The 23,706-nt window shown below is 40.8% G+C and overlaps 1 protein-coding gene across 50 annotated transcripts; it reads right to left on the minus strand.

Moving 5' to 3' along the window:
- Positions 1-188: 188 nt before the first annotated feature.
- Positions 189-21,458, minus strand: LOC118386911 (beta-taxilin-like). Of its 50 annotated transcripts, XM_052523624.1 has the most exons (14): positions 21,303-21,458; positions 19,740-20,081; positions 18,877-18,968; positions 18,048-18,218; positions 7,117-7,311; positions 4,583-4,702; positions 4,313-4,387; positions 2,112-2,204; positions 1,803-1,898; positions 1,088-1,591; positions 1,028-1,057; positions 968-997; positions 771-788; positions 189-740 (listed from the first exon to the last, which is right to left on the minus strand). In XM_052523624.1, exons 2-14 carry the CDS (start codon positions 20,065-20,067, stop codon positions 543-545), a joined length of 1,950 nt encoding a protein of 649 aa, XP_052379584.1. In that variant the 5' UTR covers positions 20,068-20,081; positions 21,303-21,458; the 3' UTR covers positions 189-542. The 50 variants fall into 50 exon arrangements, with proteins under 50 accessions (XP_052379584.1, XP_052379564.1, XP_052379558.1 ...); XM_052523604.1 differs by lacking the exon at positions 968-997 and adding an exon at positions 848-967 and having other exon boundaries at positions 189-788; XM_052523598.1 differs by lacking the exon at positions 968-997 and adding an exon at positions 848-967 and having other exon boundaries at positions 189-788; positions 998-1,057.
- Between the last annotated feature and the right edge of the window lie 2,248 nt (positions 21,459-23,706).

Genomic DNA, 23,706 nt, shown 5'->3' on the forward strand with positions numbered 1-23,706 from the left:
AGTTAACAATTCATACAGAGAGAGAGAGAGAGATTGGTCCAAATAAAAGGGACATGAAAGCATTGTAGTGCATTTATCTAGGTACTTTGCATCTTCCAATATTTGGTCATATTAGATATGAGTTTTTATTGTGTAAACCAGAGAAGTGGGCCTATAAAAACATTCCAAAGAGCACCAACATGTCTACATAAATTTCAATCAGATATTTATTGAAGTTACATTATAGGGTTCAGATGGAAAAAAAGACAGTGGCTTTTATGATGCTGTTTTGCAAACCACATTTGGCATTGAAAGGCTTTTAGGCTGCAATGTCCTGAATAACCTTGCTGCCTATTCTTTGGTTATGCCAGTGTATTTCTAAATGGTAAAAAACAGTAAATCTCTGTCGTCATCTGGTATACAATTTAAACAAACTTCTACTGCACGCCATGACTTTGGATACACCAGCATATAGACAAACCAAGCTGGATTAGATATCTCAACTATAACACCAGGCACAGGGACTACAGTACTAACGTTCACACAATGACACATTTGTCGGTTCAGCTGGTCTTCCTTGCATTCTTCTTCTTTGGTGTCTGCTTTTTGGCAGAGGGCTCTGGCTGTTTTGGGGGCTCTGGCTGGACTGGTGCTTCTACTTGAGCTGGAACCTGTGCTGGTTCTTCTACCGGTGAGTGAGCCTGTACTGGTGCTTCTACCTGTGAGGGAGCCTGTACTGGTTCTTCTACCTGTGAGGGAGCCTGTGCTGATGCTTCTGTCTGTGAGGGAGCCTGTGCTGGTTTTTCTACCTTGAGGGAGCCTGTGCTAGTGCTTCTACCTGTGAGGAAGCCTGTCCTGGTTCTTCTACCTGTGAGGGAGCCTGTGCTGGTGCTTCTACCTGTGAGAGAGCCTGTGCTGGTGCTTCTACCTGTGAGGAAGCCTGTCCTGGTTCTTCTACCTGTGAGGGAGCCTGTGCTGGTGCTTCTACCTGTGAGAGAGCCTGTGCTAGTGCATCTACCTGTGAGGAAGCCTGTCCTGGTTCTTCTACCTGTGAGGGAGCCTGTGCTGGTGCTTCTACCTGTGAGGAAGCCTGTCCTGGTTCTTCTACCTGTGAGAGAGCCTGTGCTGGTGCTTCTATCTGTGATGGAGCCTGTGCTGGTGCCTTTGCATGTGCTGGTTCCTCTGCCTTTGCTGGTGCCTCTACCTGTACTTGTGTTGAGGCCTGTGTTGGTTCGGAGATGTTCTGGGTCTCAGCCGGTTCTGTAGACTCTGGCTCTTCCTCGCTGTCAGAGTCATCGTCATCATTGTCTCCTGTTGACGGGGCCAGTAGAGAGGCGGCGAACTCCGCCAGCCTGTTCTGCTCAGCTCTCAGACGGGCCATCTCCTCTGTCATCTCTGGCTCCTCAACAATATCCATGAGGCTGTGAACTGGTTCAGGGGCCTGCTCCTGTGTCTCGTCCTTGGGTGTCCCCTCGGGGGCATTAGGGGTTTGACGGATGCCTTTGATCTTGGAATACAGAATCTTCCTCTCATCCTGGAGTGCTCGGCAGAGCCTCTCCAGCTTGTCAATCTTCACAACGAACATCTCATACTCATTCTCCTTCAGAGTCCTCTGTGGGAAAAGAGAGTGAAACAGAGAGTCAGGGACACTGTTGTTCATGCAGTTAATCTGTAGGCCGTCATTGTAAATAAGAATTAGTTTTTAACTTACTTTCCTAGTTAAATAAAGGTTCAATACATTTTTACAAATTCAATTAAATAAACTTGTTGTCGCTCATTTGAATAAAGGCTCTCTTTTTTATGTGTTTCAGATAGGTAGTTACCTCTTCAATCATCTCAGAGAGAGCCTTGTTAGTGCTCTCAAATCTGGTCTTCCAAACAGTTGACTCTTTGTCTAGTTTCTTCATCTTCTTTGTCATCTATGAAGCAAAATGTTTGTTGGGTTAAAACATATCTGAAAATAAATGTAACCTTCGTTTTGAACATGTTTGATAGAAGCTTCTACCCTCCAGAAAATAGTTGTTTTCTCATTTCAGGATGATGCTGACCTTATATCACCTCCGAGCACTTGGCCCTAAAAATACACTGTATATTGTAAGGAACAATGATTTTATTTTAAGGATGCCAAATACCTTCTCCATTTCATTTTTGAAGCTGGCATACACATCGTTGCTCTTAGACAACGTAGTCTGGAACTCTTCAAACTTCTGGGAGTACAGAACAAGCTGCAGAGAAACAGATAAATTGATTTCAGGAGATTGCATGTTGACTTCACATGAAGCAATAATATGCATCTATTCACCCGGGAACAATCAGATCTATGATTTTAACATTATTTCACACCAGAAACAAATGTTCTAAACTTTAGAGGGAGATGAGAGAGAGAAAAAGCCAGGGGGGAGGGGTCAGCAAACATTTGGTAATTCATGAGGGGGCTGACAATTTTTTTCCTCTGTGTATATTTTCCACGGGAACAAATAAGCACTTCCAATAAGGTCACTTATTGTTGGTATGCCTTGCCAGGCAGTCTGTCCAGCTAGACTTAACATGCTAATCTCTGGAGGCCCTCAGGGGAAAGCAGTATTGCAGACACAGTCGGTCTCCAATATTCAAACATGTCTCTGCAAGCCACCCTGTTCAACTGAGATCAACTGTCTATATTTTGAAGCTACTGGTTTGGCACAAAAGCAAAACAAATGACTTGACACACTTTATAAAAGAGGAAAGGCTTTTTGATTGAATATGTTTTGTATTTCAGATCAGTTTCTGTCTGACTCGGCCATTTCTTTGTGTGATCTAAATCTGTCTGTTACTGGACAGAGAAATTCAGTTTGACATTCCCCGTAAATTAGATTGGAAATGTGACATGGCTTGGTACCCATATGTAATGAATCGTATGGGTACTGAAATGCAATATGAACTTCATTGATGTTTTAATATGACTTTGTCATTTGATTTAGTTGGGAGCCAGGCTAAGGTTTCTATTGTGAAAACCCAAGGCTTTACATAATGGCAAGGTTTCTCTGCAATTAATTATAACCATATGAACTGTCAGCGATAAATGCTTTTCCGTTGGATTCATAAATGATTTTTGTATGATTTATCATTTATTAACATGGTGTGTGTCAGCCCAACTCATTTCATTGTATAATTTGCTTGCACCAAAACAATGATTGTACCACATCCAATAAACATAGCAATTGTTATTTTACCATAATTTTCAAATGGAATAATCAATGGTACTGGAGTATGCACTCAATGTTCCAACAGAAAAACAGTGCTGCATTGCATTGATGCAATCATCACCTTTATCGACTCCATGTCACATTAATTGCAAAAAGCAAGAGTTTTTTTTGTATCCCCATGATGCAGCGGGTCATCCTGCTGGTTCAGGGAGAGGAAGTTGCTCTTGCCTTGCCTGCTGCTATCATGGGAATTATGACTGCTCTCTTTGCTGGTTTGACCGTGTACAAAAACAAAATGCGTACAGTAGCTCAGCTAACAGGTGTTCCTTCCTTTCATATTAAATGCTATGTACATTAAGCCACAGAGAGGAGAATACGATTTGGGATTACTCTCAAATGAGGGGGTCACTTTGCCAATGTTTGGGGTGATATTGAAGGGCTTTAGATCCCAATGGACAAATACACAGAAATAGATTAGTTGTCTTTTAAAGGCCCAGTGCAGTCGAACATCTGTTTCCCTGTGTTTTGTATCATATTGTACAACAGCTGATGAAATTAACACTGTAAAAGCGTGAAAATATGTTAGCAGCGTTATTTCCTAATAGTTGCTGGTTGAAAATACAATCTACACAGGACCTTCTAATCACCAGGTTTTGCATAGGTGGAGTTTTGGCTTGCCTGGTGACATCACCAGGTGGTTTAAGTTAATATAGACAAATAACAAAGAGATTTCCAAAACTCTCCACCAACAACAGCTAGTTTTCAGCTTACATATGCCTCCCACGCCCCACGCAGATCACTCCCAAAAATTCTTGCTTGAGATTTTACCATTTTAATGGAAAAGTTTTACAGTAAGGTACTTAACTGTAACCGAGACATTATTTGATATTGAGATAAGAAATGTATGCATTGGGCCTTTAAAACACATTGAGCAATCCAGAGGACCTTAATGGGACTGTGCTTGCCTTTGGTAGGCTTGGACCTGAAAGAAATGGTTTGAATAAGAGTGCCTGGCACCATATTGGATATATTCACCTGAGCCTGCATGACTGTCTCCTGCTCTCTCAGAAGTTTAGCTTGTAGTTTCCACTCAGCTGCGTGTACCAGTAACTGGTTAAAAACAAAACACACGCAAAGCACAAATGTACCTTTTTCTTCAACTGCAACTCTTGCTCCTTCAATGTGTAGCATTTCTTTGTTTTGTCAATTGCCTCCCTAAGCAACTAACAACAGAGACAGTGAATGGTTACAATACTCATTTGTGTCAGCATCATATGCACAGTAAGACTTATTGGTTGTATACTTGAAAGTAAACCAGAATTCAAATGTAAGGCAAATGATTCTCAACTATATTGACATTGCTTTACAGTATGTTGTGGGTAAGGTCAGTAAAAGTTGGTTAAAGTATAGTAACTTACGTATTCCTTCTCTCTCTTGTGCTTCTCATCAGCCTCCTGCAGCTGTGCGTGGGCTTGCTCCAGTTTGGCATCAGACAGTTTCTGCTGCAGGTCGTGGTGCTTGAAGATCTTCTCCAAGCTCTGAGTGATCGACAAGGTGGGATTGGACACTTTGGTTTGAGAAGGGCCTCTGAGACATTCTGTACAGGTTATGACTCATCAATTAGGATACATTTCACACTTTTTTATCTAGCTAAAAACCACCACCGCTACCCTATGTCTGTCTATGAGAAATGGTCATAAATGTGTGCCTTGATAAGTAATTAAGACCATTGTTGTTTGCCTACAGTATTTAATTGGGAAGTTCAGACACTTTTTATGATGCCAAGGAGAACAGACAAAATAGTGGGTGGAGAACCAATTAAAACCTGTGACTTACTGAATTACTGTTTCACATTTATCAGGGGAGTAAATGGTTTAAAGTATTGTCTTTATCGGGATTTTTATTATTATTATTATCATCAGGGCACACATTCTGATGAGAATACTGACCCAAGATGAGTTCAATTGCGGAAAATAATTGTTTCTATACATATTGTTTATTTTGCGAGTAAGACTAATCTATTTTATTTACTATGGGAAATAGCCATATGCATAAACAGTGTGGCATAATTCACAAGTTTTCTGCCAAAAAGAGCAGAGTTCATTTATGTCCATCAGCATTTAGCCAACTATCAAAGGTCAACTTGTATCCATTTTATGTCATAATTGCAATGTATGGATCTAATCACATATTTTAATAAGACACTTTAGATGTTATTTGGACATCAAATAATCATGTCTTTTTGACACTTAAGTGTGGTGTCAGGAAAACAACCCCTCACTCAACGTCAACAAAACAAAGGAGATGATCGAGGACTTCAGGAAACAGCAGATGGAGCACCCCCCTATCCACATCGAAGGGACAGCAGTGGAGAAGGTGGAAAGTTCCCGAGCATACACATCACAGACAAACTGAAATGGTCCACCCACACAGACAGTGTGGTGAAGAAGGCGCCAGAGCGCCTCTTCAACCTCAGGAGACTGAAGAAATTTTGCTTGTCATCCAAAACTCTGATACAATTTTACAGATGCACTATCGAGAGCATCCTGTCGGGCTGTATCACAGCCTGGTATAGCAACTGCGTCGCCCTCAACCGCAAGGCTCTCCAGAGGGTGGTGCGGTCTGCACAACGCATCACCGGGGGCAAACTACCTGCTCTCCATGACACCTACAGAACCTGATGTCACAGGAAGGCCAAAAAGATCAACAAGGACAACAACCACCCGAGCCATGGCCTGTTCACACCGCTATCATCCAGAAGGCGAGGTCAGTACAGGTGCATCAAAGCTGGGACCGAGAGATTGAAAAACAGCTTCTATCTCAAGGCCATCAGACTGCTAAACAGCAATCGCTAACTCAGAGAGGCTGCTGCCTGCATTGAGACCCAGTCACTGGACACTTTAATAAATGGATCACTAGTCACTTTAAACAATTCCACTTTAAATAATGCCACTTTAATAATGTTTACATATCTTACATTACTCATATCACATGTATATGCTGTATTTTATACCATCTATTTTACTATGCCTATGCACTTTTACCTATGCCACTCGGCCATTGCTCATCTATATACTATATGTACATATTCTCATTCATTGTGTATTAGGTAGTTGTTGGGGAATTGTTCGATTACTTGTTAGATATCACGGCACCATCGAACTAGTAGCACAAGCATTTCGCTACACTCGCACTAACCATGTGTATGTAACCAATACAATTTGATGTGAAGTGTTTATACTGACTACAACCAGCAGATGGCACTCAAGACAAATTATTAGAAACTCACAAGTAAAAAAAAAAGTAAAAAATAAGAAATTGAAATCTTCTTCTGTTTTACCACACCAGCTGCAGCTGTGTGTGGGCAGCAGAAGTGGTGCAACAGCCTCAGTGGCAACCAACTGCATGACAGATCCTGTTTTTCATGCGTCACTTTAGGCTTGTCATTTTCCTGGTGTATTGTTGTGTGATTACATATGACATGCTATAGTGTTATTCAATGAGCGCCCTTGGCTGGCTATATCTCTGACTGTTGATGTGCGTAGGGAGCAATAATACCTCTAAGTGTCTCTGAGTGTCTTTATTCAAAGATCTGACTCAATTATTTTGTCACAGCTATCTCACTAAACATGACGTACAAGTGTCTACTTCCTGTATAGACTTTTGTTCCTTTTGGGGACAGATGAATTATGATCAATAACAGCTTTGGTTATCAAATGACTCCATGACTGGAGCCTGCATGCATGGTGTTAGTAGGCCAGGGATTTTATTTAACCTTTATTTAACTCGGCAAGACAGTTAAGAACAAATTCTTATTTACATTGACAGCCTAGGAACAGTGGGTTAACACTGTTACTGGCCCAACACTCTTACCACTAGGCGGCCTGCCACCCCAATGAGAGTGTACAGACATATAACAGTGAGGTTAATGTTACGTATTCCTGTTGTGTACCTCCTCTCTCTGCTCGTACTGGCTGATGATGTGTTTGAGTTTGTCTGCCAGGTTGGCGTTCTCCAAACACAGCTTGTTGTTGCGGTTACTGTGCTGCTCGATCTGAGCCTGGATGTCTGTCAGTGTGCTCTGGAAGTGAGTGGTGATCTCCCTGCGCTTCTCCTCGTCCTCACAACAACGAGCTAGGGTCTCCTCCTGAGAGATTAAGGGAGGTAGAGAGGGACAAGGAAGGGAGAGAGAGAGAGAGAAAGAGAGTGGGAGAAGGCGGGAGAGGGGGGGGAGAGAACGGGAGAGAGAGAGACATTCAGAAGCAGGGGCGGATTGGCCATCTGGCATTTCGGGCAAATGCCAGGTGGGCTGGTTAATTTCTGTCCCAGTGGGCCTGTCTAACTTTTTTTTCTCTTTTTTTTTTCTTTTCGCAAAATGATAATTATCTGGCTAATAATGGTGGCCTCAAGGAAAATAATTGGCCAGTTTGGGTGCCTCAGGGAAAAGAATGGGCTTGTGTGTTAGAAATGCCAATGCCAATTTTTGGTCCCATACTGTGCATAGTATAGAGCACATACATGCTTACAGAAAAACCACCCAAAGAATTCCTTTCATACAAATTGAGGGTACGTTATGTTTAGGGTAATTTAGACCATATTGCTAATGATAATGGATCAGGAGCTATTGCTCCCACAGACATCCTGTTTGACTGTTTAGGCTTGTATTTCTGTTTTGCCTATTTTTTTTCCCTTATCTCTCCTTTTTTCTTCATTAGCCACCCTAATTCATCAAGTCTGCAAACTTAAATGTAAAGGTCTGAAGGGGTAAATGGTTATTTATTTATTTCTCAATACCTTAAAACAGCGGGACACCTGTCGACAACTTCCGGGTGAAATTGGAGGGCGCGCAATTCAAATAAATAATCAAAGAAATGATGGGTATTAAACATCTAGGTACATACAAGTGTCTTATATCAGTTAAAAGTTTAAATGATTGATAATCTAACCGCATTGTCCGATTTACAATAGGCTTTACAGCGAAAGCATGCCATGTGATTGTTTGAGGACGGCGCCCCACATCAAAATATTTTTCAAACAGCACAGGCTTCGTAAAATCACAAATAACGATTAAATATGCACTTTTATTCAATATTCAATCGTTATTTATATCCCAGAAAATCAGTTTAGTTGGCGCCATCGATTTGAGTAATCCACTCATTCAACATGCAGAGAAAGGAATCAAAAAAGAATAACGCTAAACTTTGTTGAATCAAGTCAAACTATGTTTCTATTGAATCCTCAGGTACCCTAAAATATAATTAAACAATAATATATTTCATACGGAAAGAAGTATGTTCAACAGAAAAGCTAAATTAGCAAGTGCGCGTCCTCTTCGTCGCGCGCCACCAGACTGATTTCCAACTCTGACTCCCAGTACCAAAACTGAAAATTCTTCCTCATTTGGGAACAAACAAGCCTGAAACCTTGAACAAAGACTGTTGATATCTAGTGGAAGCCATAGGAATTGCAATCTGGGAGCTGGAATTGCGTAGGACTCATAACTTTCCATTGAAAGAGCATGGGCTCTCTTTGGATTTTCTCCTACCACATCAATTGTGTTATAGTCTCATACATTATTTTAACATTTCTACAATCTTTAGAGTGTTATCTATCCAATGGTACCAATTATATGCACATCCTGGCTTCTGGGCCTGAGTAACAGGCAGTTTACTTTGGGCACGTCAGTCAGACAGGAGTGGAGAAAAGTAGACCCTAGCCTGAAGAAGTTTTGAGACCAAAAAATATGTTGCTTAAGAGATTTCATAGGTATGCTGCAATAATGTAAAGGCATCAGCATGCTTCAGTTCAGCTGGTGCCTAGCCAAACTCGGCTAGCCAAACTGAACAAGTGTGCTTGCATACTCCCTTAAAAACCCTCGCTTGAAAAATAAGAAAAAAGCGGCAATAGTACTGTTTGTCCATTTTGAGACGCCATAGCCAGTATATGCTTCCTGAAAATAGTTTGAATTAATCTAACATAACTCAAGAAATATGTCATTGATTTTGACATTTTTGCAAAATAGATCTTATATGCGTTTGGTGCAGTATTTTTCAATGAAAAAAAATGCATGAAAACAAGTAATCTCTCATTGAATGACAACAAAGACTTTATTGAGGAACCCCTAATGTTGACCAATCACCGACGAAGGGGCGTAGACTTCAGTTCCAAACTTCAGCTTGCCTCCAGAAAAATGTTGTGTGCCACCAAAACCCGCTGTTATTAATAAAACATTATTTTTGTTTTAACAATGGCAATGCTAGCTATTCTCTATTGGAATTTGAAAGGCCAAAACTGTCCTATTAAACATTCCAGTTGATATCCTAGCAAGAAATCAGGTTGATACAGCAATGCAACACACATGATTCAAAAGGACGGACATAGAAAAGAGAACCATTTGTTCAAACTGACTGCTTTTTCATAAGCCCCAAACATAACTAAAGGTGTAATCATTATGATACATAAGAAACTAAAAAGGATCATCTTGGTTAAAGGCGGAGATCAAGAATGCATTATCCCTTTATTTATGGATAGAAAATGGCCTTTATTCATGTGTATGCTCCAAATTCATTTGATCCTATGATTTTTGATTCTTAATAAGACCAAATATACAATCCATATGCAACCAAGGCTCTCCTGCATATACTCTCTGATTAGAATCTCATTGATGTCTAGTGAGTACATCATTTTAAAACAAAAGAGTACAATTCAGAGGGGTTGGGTTAAATGCGAATTACAAATTTCAGTTGTACAACGGACTAGGTACCCTTTCCTTTTTCTTTTCCTTTCTACTGAAACAGGCATAAATCATTCTCACAAATCGATGTCATACAATTATCTGCACCTGTAATTTCTTTAATCAAGAAAATGGACATTAGACATATGCGCTTGTCTGACCACCACGCTTAGTACTGCCAACTTCAAATCTCTGAATCTCCTAAAAGAGCCACAAGATGAAGTTTCAACATTTCAGTACTACAAAAGCCTACATTCTGTGATCAATTTGAAATTGAACAAGATTCTATGGGATGCCACCAAAGGTTTTATTAAAAGAATGCAACCGCATTTATATCTGGGTTAAATAAATAACAATTAAAGGAAATATATTTGGAAATGTTGTGTTAGAACGTTTTCAACAAACACTCTTTTCAGACCAGGTAGCTATTACGCTTTCCAAAGTCAAGACAAAACTTAATTTATTGATACGACGGAGAGCATAATTTGCCATCCATCATATAAGACTCAACCATTACTTCCATGGTAATCATCCCAGTCGTTTACTGGCCAACAAGCTACGCAGTCATGATCAATTAGCTGATATAGCAACTATTGCATCTAAAACAGGGGAATTATGATCAGAACTCAGATTAATCCATCACAGATTCTCCCGCTTCTATAAAGAACTGTACACAACTGATTTTAAATCTACACCAAGCAAGACTAAGTCATTTATAAAATAATGAAGAACTCTTCTTCTCTCATCAGAGGAAACCACCTCGCTGGGAGCACAAATCTCTATCAATGAACTCAAAGGGGCATTGGATATCATGAATAAAGACTAATCACCTGGATGGGACAGTATTCCTCCTGAGGTCTATTTAACATGTTGGAATCAATTAGGTCCACTATTGCTCGTAATTATTTATACAGCCATTCACAAAGGTTAATTTGGGAGAAATGTGTATACAGGACTAATTTAGCTTTTATTTAAAAAAGGTGTTCTCACTATTGCTCCCTTTCTTTGATACACACATATATTAAACTGTTTTCTAAAATGTTGTTGTCCCATCTTGAGACTTAACCAAATTGGTTCAAAGCGAGTTTATTAAAAAGTGTTTATCCTCAGATAACCTCTGTCGACTATTACATATCTTAGATGCTTCATCAGAAATAACAGCTCCTTGGGCTGTATTATCTCTCGACGCAGAAAAAGCTTTCGATAGACTAGAATGGTCATATCTCTGGTCTGTCTTGGAACATATGGGAATTGGCTCCAATTTCATTAATATGATTGAAATACTATATGCCAAACCCTCAGCCATAGTTATAACAGACAATATCTGTTCTGCTTCGTTCAGAATCATTAGAAGCAGCAGACAAGGCGATCCAATTTTGCCTCTGTTATTCTTACTATCCATGGAACCCCTGGCCCAGGCAATTCGTCTATCAACGGAAATAACGTCCTTAAAATCTGATCACTTCATCTCATTATGCGCAGACAATATGTTTTACTTTATCCAGCCAATGTATCTCAATTGTCCCAAAACAAATTGAAACTCATGGATAAATTCAGCTTAATCTTAAGCTATAAAATGTCTCTACCCAAATCATCCCTACTGCCTCTCAAGACTCCAATGGATGACTCCATTTCTACTTATGGAATCCCATTTGTTTTAAATATTTGGGAAAAAATAAATTTCCTTCCTTAGATGAAACCATTGCCAGAACTTTAACAGAACGCTCAAATCAATTCAATCCAACCTCAGTAGATGGAATAATATCCCAGTTTCTTTAACTGACAGAATATCTATTGTCAAAATGAATATATTTCCAAGGCTGAATTTCTGTAGTTCAATGCTTCCCATGACTTCTCCTTCTGGCTATTGGGATAAAATTCACAGTGCTGTTTCAAAATGTATATGGGAAGGTAAATGGTTCCGGATACAATTAACACATTTACAAAGAGGGAAATACGTGGGAGGACTATCCGTACCAAACTGTAAATTGTATTTCCAGCTACTAGCATTTCGCCCCATCTGCAAAATTGAAAAAAAAAATGTAACTGGAATCAAAATGTCATGCCTATACTCTAATATGTTACAATAATGCCTTGCGATCTGGAGGGTGGCCTTTTGCATCACCCCAATGGTCCAAATATGGAATTCGTACCCTTATCAATATCATGGTGGTAATGGTTTGAGATCATTCTAAGATTTGAACGACACACACATTACCTGGCAACTCCTTATTTTCTATATTTACAACTATGGAAAGCCAACTACCATCCAATGATGGGATTTTTAAATAAAGTATCTGTGCTCCCGAAAGGACTGATCTCAGATAATATGTATTATTATGTATTATTATTATTCTGAGCTAGCCATTACAAAACCGTAGTCCACAAATCTCATTGAATCTCAACCACCTTTTAACTGGAACAGAGTATGGAGAAATATTAACTTGGCATCCCGTAATCTGAACCAACAATTTATACATTTTAAGTTTGTTCACAGACTGTATTTAACACCAAGGAAACATTTTACAATTAAATTGGCACCAACTGTTCCCTGCATCCCATACATCAGGTAGGCACATTCCTTCATATGATGTGGGAGTGCCCTGCAGTTGAATGCTTCTGGATCAGAGTTACAAAATTAATTTCGAAGTGCATGAATTTAAATATTCAATGCTTTGCTTCTATTATGTTACTTAACGATGATAGTCCCTTGAATCTCTCCATCAATCAGAGAAGATTACTGCTGGCAGACAGCACTCACTCTCTCCCATTTAACCAGTGGATACAGTTACTACTAGATGTTATAATATCAGAATTATCGACAGCGAAAATGAATGGTGCTAGTCAAGGAACAACTGAGGCCTGGACAAATATACGTGACTCTGTAAAGAACAATATAATGCGCTGGGGTTTTATATGTAGGTATTTCTTTGATTGTTTTTTGGTACCTGTAAACCCCACTCGGAAAAAATAAACTAAATAAAAAATGTGTCAAAAAAACCATTCAGTTGCTGGGGTCAGGATTGTGAAATGCCAGTTTCCAGACTTAGCTTACTGAGAAGTGAACCAAGCATTGCCAGAGTTTCTGTCTTATGACATGGCTGTTTATTTGACTGTGTTTACAAATGACACAGGCATAAGCTCCAACATGGGAAATGTATTGTAGCGCAATTACACCCACCGATAAGTGCACAAATACAGAGCTCTGACAACTAAAGGAGCAAAACACATTAATGCCAAGCCTCCTCAGACTCTCGCTTACATCATGAGCTACCAGATGACAAGACATGATCTTCCACTTTCAACAGCTGTCCCATTCCAATTCAGATGAGCACATTTTGATTAACTTTTGTTAGCACGTAGGATTCTTGTTCAGATATTTGTATATTGTTTGTTTGATTGATTTAGGATGTATAAAGAGCTGGCTATTTACACAAATCTGCATATTAATCGATTATACCCAACAGTCAAATGATCATCCTAACTCTGCTTTAACCCTGATTTCCTCTATATCTTGAAATGTGAAGATGCTAGAAGGAGCAGAAAGAGATGGGTCAAGGCATTAGAGCCTCTTTCTCTCGCCTTTGATTTATAGTCGAAGAGCAGATGCCACAAAAGCCCAATGAAACCATCCTTCTTGTCAGAGAGCCGCGTCACCGGTGCCCTGTGTCTGAGGGGTCTCCTCTCTGAGTGGGAATCACACACACACACACACACACACACACACACACACACACACACACACACACACACACACACACACACACACACACACACACACACACACAGTGCCTTGTGGCAGTGAGAGACGAGAGAGGGAGAGCGACATGGAGTCCAATTACCTCCCAAGGGGAGCAGAACAGGAGATTCAATACGTCCCAGAGATTGTGTAAGGGTTGCACAATAGATAGGACACTGATCCAGTAAAAAGGGACTATTTGTTTACAGATCATTGAGCATTATGCCATTGACTTATAGGGTGATTTATGATTCATAAACAAATCAAATGGCCAAACTGTGTACATAATTATTGGCTGTGAATCAAAGGATAAGTGAACAGCGGTTTCATTTATGTTGATTAAGGCATAAACTTTATCAATACCTAGAGTTTAGCTGAAGAGGTTTCACCTTTTGAGAGGATGAACAGCAGTGGCAATGTGTCAACTCACAATAGAAAGCTTTCATTGTGCTAAACCTGTGACCTTTGCTAAAATTAGGTAGTGCCATTGGTCATGCTCTTTCTGTGAAATGTTACACACGAGCCACTTATAATGGGATGACTAAACATACCGTATGTCAATCTATTATTTATAGATGTAACAGGACACTCACCCATGTAAGGCCTAATTGAGATATGACCCCCTCACATTGAGATCCCTTTGACTCAGGGTAGAGAGTCAAGGCTTTTTGGGAGTGGCGCCTTTAAGCATCCAACTTTTCGAATGACAATACCAGAAGAATGTATTTTTTAAGCACATTTCTACAGTGGGGTAAAGACATTTGAATTCAATCACTTTTTGACAGCACCCCTTTAATTTGAATGAAACCTTCCATACGTATTTGCCCATGCCAAACCATTCAAGAGATAAAGCTGCTCAAAGTTCACCTATTTTGCATATCCCACCATACAATGAGACATCCATGTCTTTCTCATTGGAAAATAGATTGATTGAAAAACTTTTTTTGTCATATTTCCACCTTTAACGTCAATTTTTTTTTGAATTGGTAACTCAGATTTTTCATATTTACAGATGTTGTAGTTTAGACCCTATTTTACATAATCTGAGGTTTTTGTGTTGTGTCTGCCATCAGTTGAGACACAACATGCTTTTGAATACAGGGTGGCTGATAAATGTACTAAAATTGGAATAAAATCGAAATTACAACTTCCAAATGGTACCACAAAGATGGGTAGATGTCTACACATCAGATAATGTAGCCTTGAATGCAAATATGTGTGGTTTAAATTATAGTGTCAATCCTCCATAGGAAACCTATTGAAATCATAGAAATATAGATTTAAGTTGAAATTGGACGGTGGGTGGGTGGACTGGTGGCTGTGTTTCCATATAGCTAGGGCTGTAACGAGTGCGCTGAGAGTCGGGAAGCAAGTTCAGGGAGTGAGTGTTTTAATAAATAAACGTAATATCATACAAAACAAGAAAACACAAACAACGCAGACATGACACAGAAACAGAAACAATGACGCCTGGGGTGTCACATCTGCTCCTGCCACACCCCCTAGTGGTCATCCGGTGTCTGCTTGACCTGCAGCCATTCCCCCAGTACACTCTCTCCCCCCCTCCCTTTCTGTTTGTGTGGTTGGAGATAGGTTTGCGGGAGTCAGAGCAGATCCCTACCAGCTACAACTCGTTCCATTATCAAGACCTCTACAAATACTCAGTTCTGCCACTTCCACTCTGCCAGATCGTAATCTCTGCTCAGTCAGTTTAAGCTTCTAGCCATTATTATTATTCAAGATCCTGTTACCCTGCTGTACCTGCTTCCCTGCTTGACGCTGTTTATCGTCTCACTGCAGTTTTGCCACCCTGATTCTGTCTCCTGTTCCACATCTCACCACCCTGCTACTCTGTTCTGGACTCAACATCACTCCCTTGGATTCCCCTGTTTACCCTGTCCCAACCTAGCTCACTCCAACCTCAGCCTCCACATCTGGTTTCCCACAACTCATCCGAACTTCCCTGTATCTGCACTTCATCTCTTCCTGTTACAATAAATATCTTGGTTCATTCATCCCTGTTTTCTGGTCTGAGTCTGCTCTTGGGTTCCTCTGTGCTGCTCCGCTTAACATGGGGAAGGAACCAAAGGGAGTGACATATATAGGGAAGGTAATCAGGGAAGTGATGGAGTCCAGGTGAGTCTGATGACACGCAGGTGCGCGTAAAGATGGTGACAGGTGTGTGCCGTAATGAGCAGCCTGGTGACCTAGAGGCCAGAGAGGGAGCACACGTGACAAGGGTTGACACTAGGGAGTTTTGAAGAGCAGAATGAACAATCTCTGCAACATCAGGACAGTTATTTGTGAGAAGGTGTTGACTGTGACATTCAACAATCTAGGGTTGGCTGAGGTTGAGCTGTAGCAGAGTGGGTGTGTGCAGTTAAAATTGACAAAAGAAACACATTTATTTCCACAAGGCTGTGGGGTGAGACAGGGATGCAGTATGAGCCCCACCATCTTAAACATATATATCAATGAATTGGCAAGGGCACTAGAACAGTTTGCAGCACCCGGCCTCACCCTGCTAGAATCTGAAGTCAAATGTCTACTGTTTGCTGATCTGGTACTTCTGTCCCCAACCAGGGAGGGCCTACAGCAGCACCTAGATCTTCTGCACAAATTCTGTCAGACCTGGGCCCTGACAGTAAATCTCAGCAAGACAAAAATAATAGTGTTCCAAAAAAGGTCCACTTGCCAGGACCACAAATTCAATCTAGACATCGTTGCCCTAGAGCACATAAAAAATATCTATCTCGGCATAAACATCAGCACCGCAGGTAACTTCCACAAAGCTATGAACGATTTGAGAGACTAGATAAGAAGGGCCTTCTACGTCATCAAAAGGAACATAAAATTCAACATCAAAATCCAGGAAAGAGCTGTTAAAATCTACAACCACCTAAAAGTAAGCGATTCTCACACCTTTCATAACAAAGCCACCCCCTACAGAGAGATTAACCTAGAGAAGAGCCCCCTAAGCAAGATGGTCCTGGGGCTCTATTCACAAACAGACAACAACAAAAACATAATTAGACATAACCAAATCATGAGAAAACAAAAAGATAATTACCCATTGGAAACAATTTACCAAAAAACAGAGAAAACTGGAATGCTATTTGGCCCTAAGCAGAGTACACAGTGGCAGAATACATAACCACAGTGACTGATCCAAAACTAAGGAAAGCTTTGACTATGTAAAGACTTAGTGAGCATAGCCTTGCTATTGAGAGGCCGCTGTAGGCAGACATGGCTCTCAAGAGAAGACAGGCCATGTGCTCACTGCCCACAAAATGAGGTGAAAACTGAGCTGCACTTCCAACCTCCTGACAAATATATGACAATATTAGAGACACGTATTTCCCTAAGATTACAAAGACGACAAAGAATTTGAAAACCAATTAAACGTGGACAAACTTCCATATCTATTGGTGTGAAGTATCACAGTCTGCCATCACAGCAGCAAGATTTGTGACCTGTTGCCTCAAGAAAAGGGCAACCTGTCACGGATCCCTCCGGAACTTTCATTACGCACACTATTTCCAGTGATTAGTAATTGTATAAGTGTGTCCTTGGTTTACCATTGTCCTGTCGATTATTGTTACAATGTCAGTTGGTTGTGTGAGTACCTGCGCTGTGTGTTTTGGCTTTCGTGCCATTGTGGATTGCGCAGATGATTACGGGTCTCGTCCCGTGTGATAATCAGTGTGCGCGCATGTTAGTTATTTGAGGTATTCCTCGCTCTTTTGTTTGGGTTCCTACCCTGTGTTGTGTATAGTGTTTGTTTGGTCTCCGTCCCCGTGCCTTTACACGGCACGTCGTAATTTGGGTGTAATAAAAAAACTTATTACGCTTTCTGGCGCCTGTCTCCCAAATCATTCATACCAATGTGACACCAGAGAAGATTTATTTTTCCTTTTGCATTTTAACTATTTGCACATCATTACCTTGACATAATATGACTTTTGAAAATGTCTCTATTACTTTGAAACTTTTGTGAGTGTAATGTTCTGTTGTTTATTTGACTTTTGTTTATTATCTATTTCACTTGCTTTGGCAATGCAAACCTATTTCCCTTTCCAATAAAGCACTTTGAATTAAATTACATTGAATTGTGGGAGGTAATCTTGCTTGAGGCCTGATTCATGCTTTCTTTCAGAGCTAATGCCTATAGGCTTTAGCTCAATGGTCTAACATAGTCTTACGTCATGTGGATAACCTGGGTTCAAAACCTAGTTGGTCTTATGAACACCCACCCCGACGGTGTTGAACCCATAATGTTGAGTAGATTAGTGTAATGCGGAGTTAGACTGGGCTGTGAGAAACCACCTCAAGGGTCTTGTGCCCATTATGTTGATTCGATTAGTGTAGTATTAATTGAAGCTGAGCTGAGCAGTGAGCAGTGATCACACACCTTGAGGGTCTTGTTGTGCCTCTGGAGCTCCCTGCAGAGGCCCTCCAGTTTGCTGCGGGCCAGGATGGCTCTGCTGTGCTCGTACTGGAGCTGGTCCCTCTCCTTCCCCACGTGGCCCTGCTTCTTCTGCAGGAACCTCAGCTGCTTCTGTTCCCCACGACGCTCCTCCAGCTGTGGACCGTGCAGACAGATGTGCTATATATATTACACTGGATCACAGCCTCTGCCCTCTGTACAGACTTGGGCTCTTTAAGCTGCTTTTGGCTAACAACCATCTAGGTGACTAAAAGCAGAAAGAATGCCCGAAGAGGATTTGGTATGGCTGGGTGGGTGGGTGGGTGTATATGGATGAGTATATATTTGTTTAATCTCGACACCCAACATCTGTTTATACGTTCTGTTTCCTTTTCCTGGTGATACTATGAACTGTATATTAGGATGGCCCAAGGAACTATCCATTTGTTAAACATGAAACTGACTGCGAGAGCCGATGTCTTTGATAATATTATTCATAATGCATAGTGTTCTTGATATCTCTGTCGAGGAATTAGAGAGCCATGTTATAGCTAGCTGTATCACATGGCATATGACCTTGTGTGCGGATTCGCTTTTGCTGCCGGAGGCGAAGAATATTTAGGTCATCACGGTATGAGGCTGAACCCCTTCCAAGATCTCACCAGGCACTCTCTGTTTTCCCCGTTGATTCATTTGTGTGTTTTTATTTGTTTCCTTTTAACTTTCCCTCGCCTGTTTTATTGCCGCTGGTTACTGCTGTGCTGAAGGACTCTACTCTCTGGTGTGCTGATAGAGGGGAGAAGAGAACACTCACCAGTTCGGCATATTTCTTGAGGAGAGCATCCAATTTCTCCTGTGGTGTGTGCAGCTTGTTCAAACTTTGCATTAGTAGCGTGCCCTCCTTTCCTGTGTGGATAGAGATAAATCATGTAATGTTTGTTTCTGTAGGACTGATATAAAAAAAAAGAAGGATGGAAAAAGCCCACCAGGGATAATTCTATACATTTCTTCAAAATAAATACTCTTCAGAAGCAATTTCCTCAGCATGAAAGCCATTGCTTCTTGACAACTATGGCTTTGGAAAAGCAAATCAAATCAAATTGCTGAAAATGTGAAAGGAAGATGTTTATAACCCTCCGTTGCTGGCCCGGTTTCATGTTGTGGCAAAGAAACCAACTGTCTGCTGTTGGTTAGAAAATACATGTTTGTGTTGCTTCTGCCCAGGACTTGTGTAACCTGTCCTCAAAACAGAATCTGACCATGGGGCACAACATTGCTGTCATGGTAAGATACAGTAACAGCATGACTCTGCTATTTAGTCTACTCTTCCCTTTGTGAAAATGTGATGATGAATGGGATTAAGTGTAAACTGACATGCACTTTGTCTTAGATTGGAAGGGAAGTTGTTTAGTTGTGACGAGAATATTTCCTCTGGACTCTCTCATCAGCACACTGCTCTGTCTATGCACTCACAGCAACTGCTGTCAAACAACAGATTACAGCACAGCTGTGTCGAAAAACAACGTCATTCTCCTGCTGAATGCAAAGGCTAAGTGAAGACTTGACTATATGTTTTCAATATAAATCACTGTGGATGTTGTCTTTAAAAGCAAAACTGCACAATACAGATAATACATGAGAGAAACAAAACAAAACAGTGACACTAAAACCACTGACCTAAGGCTTTCTGCAACTTCTTTGTATCCTTGTCGGTGCTGGCATCCTTGGTGGCTGTGACTTCATCACCTTGCTCTTTGCTGGCCTCCTCGTCCACCTCCTCCGTTTCCAGGACGATGCACTGTTTCTCCATCAGGCTGGCTGCGGAGCCATAGGTGCTGATGATCTCCTCCAGCTGAAGACCAAACTCCTCCATGGGGTCCATGTGCTGGGCCTCCTGGGCCTGGGATGGAGGGACCTGGGTCTCTGTGGTGACTGGGGACTGTGGTGGAGTCACCCTGGTCTGGGCTGGAATGACCTCTGCAGCAGACTGGACATTGGTCTCCATTTTCACAGATGTGGCTGAGAGGGGACGGAGATGTTAGATACTAGTACCCATGTGGCAGATACATAGAAACAGTGTAAAACAAACAAACTGAAAAGTATACTAATCAATGGCACCTGTGTACCACCTGCCATCTACATCTATAACCAAATCGCCAAACTGCAATATATTTTTGATAGACTAAAAGGTCAACAATATTTGAAAGAAATCTCATATATTTAATGTCTAATGTTTAATCTGATGTTCAAGCTCCTGTTCATCCTCATACTAGTTAGAGTATTACTTCCAAGCAAAGTAACTTTCAGTCTGATGCATGTGGTACAAATCACTAGGGGTGGTGAAAAATAGCACAAAACCCAGTAGCCTGTCAGGAGTCAGGACACAATACCACTGTGAGGATTTAAATCTGCCCTGTCACAAATAGACATCAGACCCACCAGGCTCCCTTCCCACTTCTCCCTTTCATTTAATATGGAATGAACTTAAAGTATCCAGAGGTTGTTTATCCCCCAGCTCTATTGCAACATGATTGCCCCCTGCTTATCAGGATAAAATTATCCCTAGTCCCCCTCTGCAGCCCTCTTCCCCCCTCCCTGCTTCCAGCGGGCAGGCACATGGCACCTGTTATGAGGCTTCACTCTATTTTAGGAGCCTCTAAATATGGTCAAGCTATTTCGTATTCTAGACACGTATCTACTGATGTCAATGACTGTGCTTTGACGTAGAAGTGAGAAAAACAAAGTTGACATTTTGTTCTGAATGTCTGCATTCATTCTTGGTTAGCTGTTATAACACCTGATGAGATTACACATATTTTCTAAACGACCGTGTGTTTCAGTTGATCATTTGGAACAGCTAATCACCTCCTCTGATAATGTTGAATTAAGAACGCACATCAAAAAACACTTGTCATCAGTGTTTGAATAATTTAGTGTGACTTCAGGCCAAATCAACTTGGCAGAAAACTTCCCTACCAAATCAATGCACCACCATGGTACAGAACATTTATCATTACACATGTCGCACTAGCACAACACATTTGTCACTATGGCTTGACAGTAACGCCAAGAAACTTTGTCACCACATATCATGAAGCAGGTTTAAACATTTTTTTTTATACCAACCATCATCTCTAAACAGTCCAGGAACACTTAGCACTAAGACCAACAGAAACTCAAACTTAACATGTCATTTCTGTACCTGAAAAGTATGTAAAATAGTATGGGACAGCCACTTACCAGGTCCAGCGGGGAGAGAGAAGTGAAATGGGTCCAACAGTGACTGAGACAACAACTGTGACAGGCAAGCCCCTTAAAATAACTTCCTGCAACTCAACTCGGCTCACACCAAGAGGATGTCGGCCCATCGAGGGGTGGAGGGGGGGTACAATAATAGCCTTTCTGATCAGGCTTTCCAGGAGGGCAGCGTCGAGGACCACCCTTGACTGTCCTTTCTGGAATCTCCAGGGGCTGTTTTTAAATAGATGTTTGGTGTAGGTCTACAGTACACGTTTAGATTGTCTGGTTATTATACCTCTTGTTTAGGGCACAGAGTTTTTCCTGACCATATCACATGACTACGAAATACTCTGGACCGTGGATAGCTTATAAGCTGCGGACAGTTTTTTTCTGGTCATGTCATGTGGCCAGGATAACCCCCTGGCCCTAGTTAAAGCTCATGTTGTGTTGTGACAGCTGTAAAAATGGTAATGTCTCATCATGTTATGTTGAAGTTTTTTATAGAGCTGTTTTGTAGGACTCATAAAATCTATACACATTTCATTCCATGGAATATGTGAATGTTAGCTATCAAAACTTACAGGAGGCAGCCAAAATGGCACTTGGCCATTTAAATGACCTCTTTTTAATTAAAACTTTATTGAATGACTCGCTATGATGAGCATTTAACTGCTCCAGAGTGCATTTTGTTACTGCACTGGCTCCCTGATTTACCACCAGCTGCAGTACTACTTCAACTTCTTGCCAAGTCATAAATGTTAATTATTTAACTTCATGGATTTCATGTGGAAGCTTTTCCTCTGCCCCATCTATTTCATAGGTCAACACTGAACTGTTTATTTAAAATTAATTGTATGTAGCTACTGACCCCAAACCCTCTATATGGTCAAACTTAAATGACTGGCTAAACATATCTGATTGGTGTGGATTGAGCAGGAGAATATGCTGAATCCCACTGCTGGACTGGGATTATAATCCTAAATTTAGTAATTCAGGACGTGACTGAGGTGGCCAATCATAGATTGGGTGTGGGGGATGGGGTGCTGTCTCTGTTTCAACCGCTGTAAATTGGGGGTTGATAGTGAAAGCCATGGTTTGTCTGTTGTAAAGTATCCTACTGCACTAACGTAGCTATCAGGAGAGAGCATCAGCGACTTAACCTAGACATTCATTCACATGTACTTTCTAAATGGGAGATAATTAATACAGCATTACTGATCTCATACTTTTTCTTAGTTGGGGATCCTTTAACACACAACACCATAGATAAACACTAAAATTATGCCCACACATATACACATTTGAGTAAAAACTGTTGGGGTGTCTGTCCTTGCATTCGTAAGTTTGTCTGTAAATTTGAGAGTGGTTACATTGTCACAGCCTCGTCTGTCAGTTTCCAAACAGTGTTAGGGACAGGTTTTGAAATGTCAGATTTGGGCCTTTAAATGGTTCGGATCAAGTCTTCAGCGAAAATCCATGCACACCTGTAAGCAAAATTAATCACTGAAAGCATTTAGCCTTTTTTAAGGACAGATAATTTTATTCCTTCTTCTAGACACTGTAAACATACAAATCAGGGGTTGTTTGCACACTTGACAAGGTGTTAATGGCACACAGACTGACCAGCAGAGCAGCATCTATGTTTTTTGGCACAAGGATACTCCTCGTCACTGTTATACGTCCCTGCCAACTGTCCTTAAGACAGTTCTGTGTCTATGATCGGGCTGAAGCCGAGGTATATTAAAGTAAATATTTAATGTTTATGGAAATACTATTTTTAATGTCCTTCTCTGTCATTCACTGTATATTTTATTTATTTGGGAGCCAAGAGAGCCTATCATTTTGTCTGAGTAAAATTAATATTTTCAAGGGTTTGCACAGCACACTTCACAAAGACAAGTGTCTCTATTGCTAAGCTACTGTATTGGTGTGTCAATTTGGTTTTCTATAGTCAAAGACACCAATTTCAGGATTCATTGCAATTGACTGATAACCCTTCAAGTCTTCCGAACATTTTCTTGCTAACAATTCAAGCTTCTTTTAAAGTGTCTCTTTTTCTGAGAATCTAATCCCTTTTCCCATATAAAAGGGATGACTGAATCAGAGATTTAAAAAAAAAAGAAACTCAAGGACAATACAGGGTAGTATGCCTCTGGGATGAATGAATCTCTCTACCTTAATATTCAGTGAAAATCTCACATGGGACTCATCTTCCACACTTTCATTAGTCTCAAGTTTTGATTTAAGATGTGTTTAAAATTCGCTTCACATTTAGTCCCTGTAACAGATACATAAATTAGGAGTGAATCCTCACTATTATAACTTCCTTGGCTGAGAAACGGTTCAAGGTCTCATTAGACGGTGAGAAAGAGCTCAGCATATGAAGCTGCTGAACATTGGCATG

Source organism: Oncorhynchus keta, chromosome 8, assembly GCF_023373465.1.
Source record: "Oncorhynchus keta strain PuntledgeMale-10-30-2019 chromosome 8, Oket_V2, whole genome shotgun sequence".
Lineage (NCBI taxonomy): Eukaryota > Metazoa > Chordata > Actinopteri > Salmoniformes > Salmonidae > Oncorhynchus > Oncorhynchus keta.

Excerpts from the sequence above, each read along its gene's own strand:
- LOC118386911 (XM_052523587.1), bottom strand. The coding sequence starts at position 20,067 with ATGGAGACCAATGTCCAGTCTGCTGCAGAGGTCATTCCAGCCCAGACC. Across the intron at positions 18,969-19,739 it reads GAAGTTGCAGAAAGCCTTAG|GAAAGGAGGGCACGCTACTA; the intron begins GTCAGTGGTTTT and ends CTATCCACACAG. Across the intron at positions 2,205-4,199 it reads AGACAGTCATGCAGGCTCAG|CTTGTTCTGTACTCCCAGAA; the intron begins GTGAATATATCC and ends GTTTCTCTGCAG.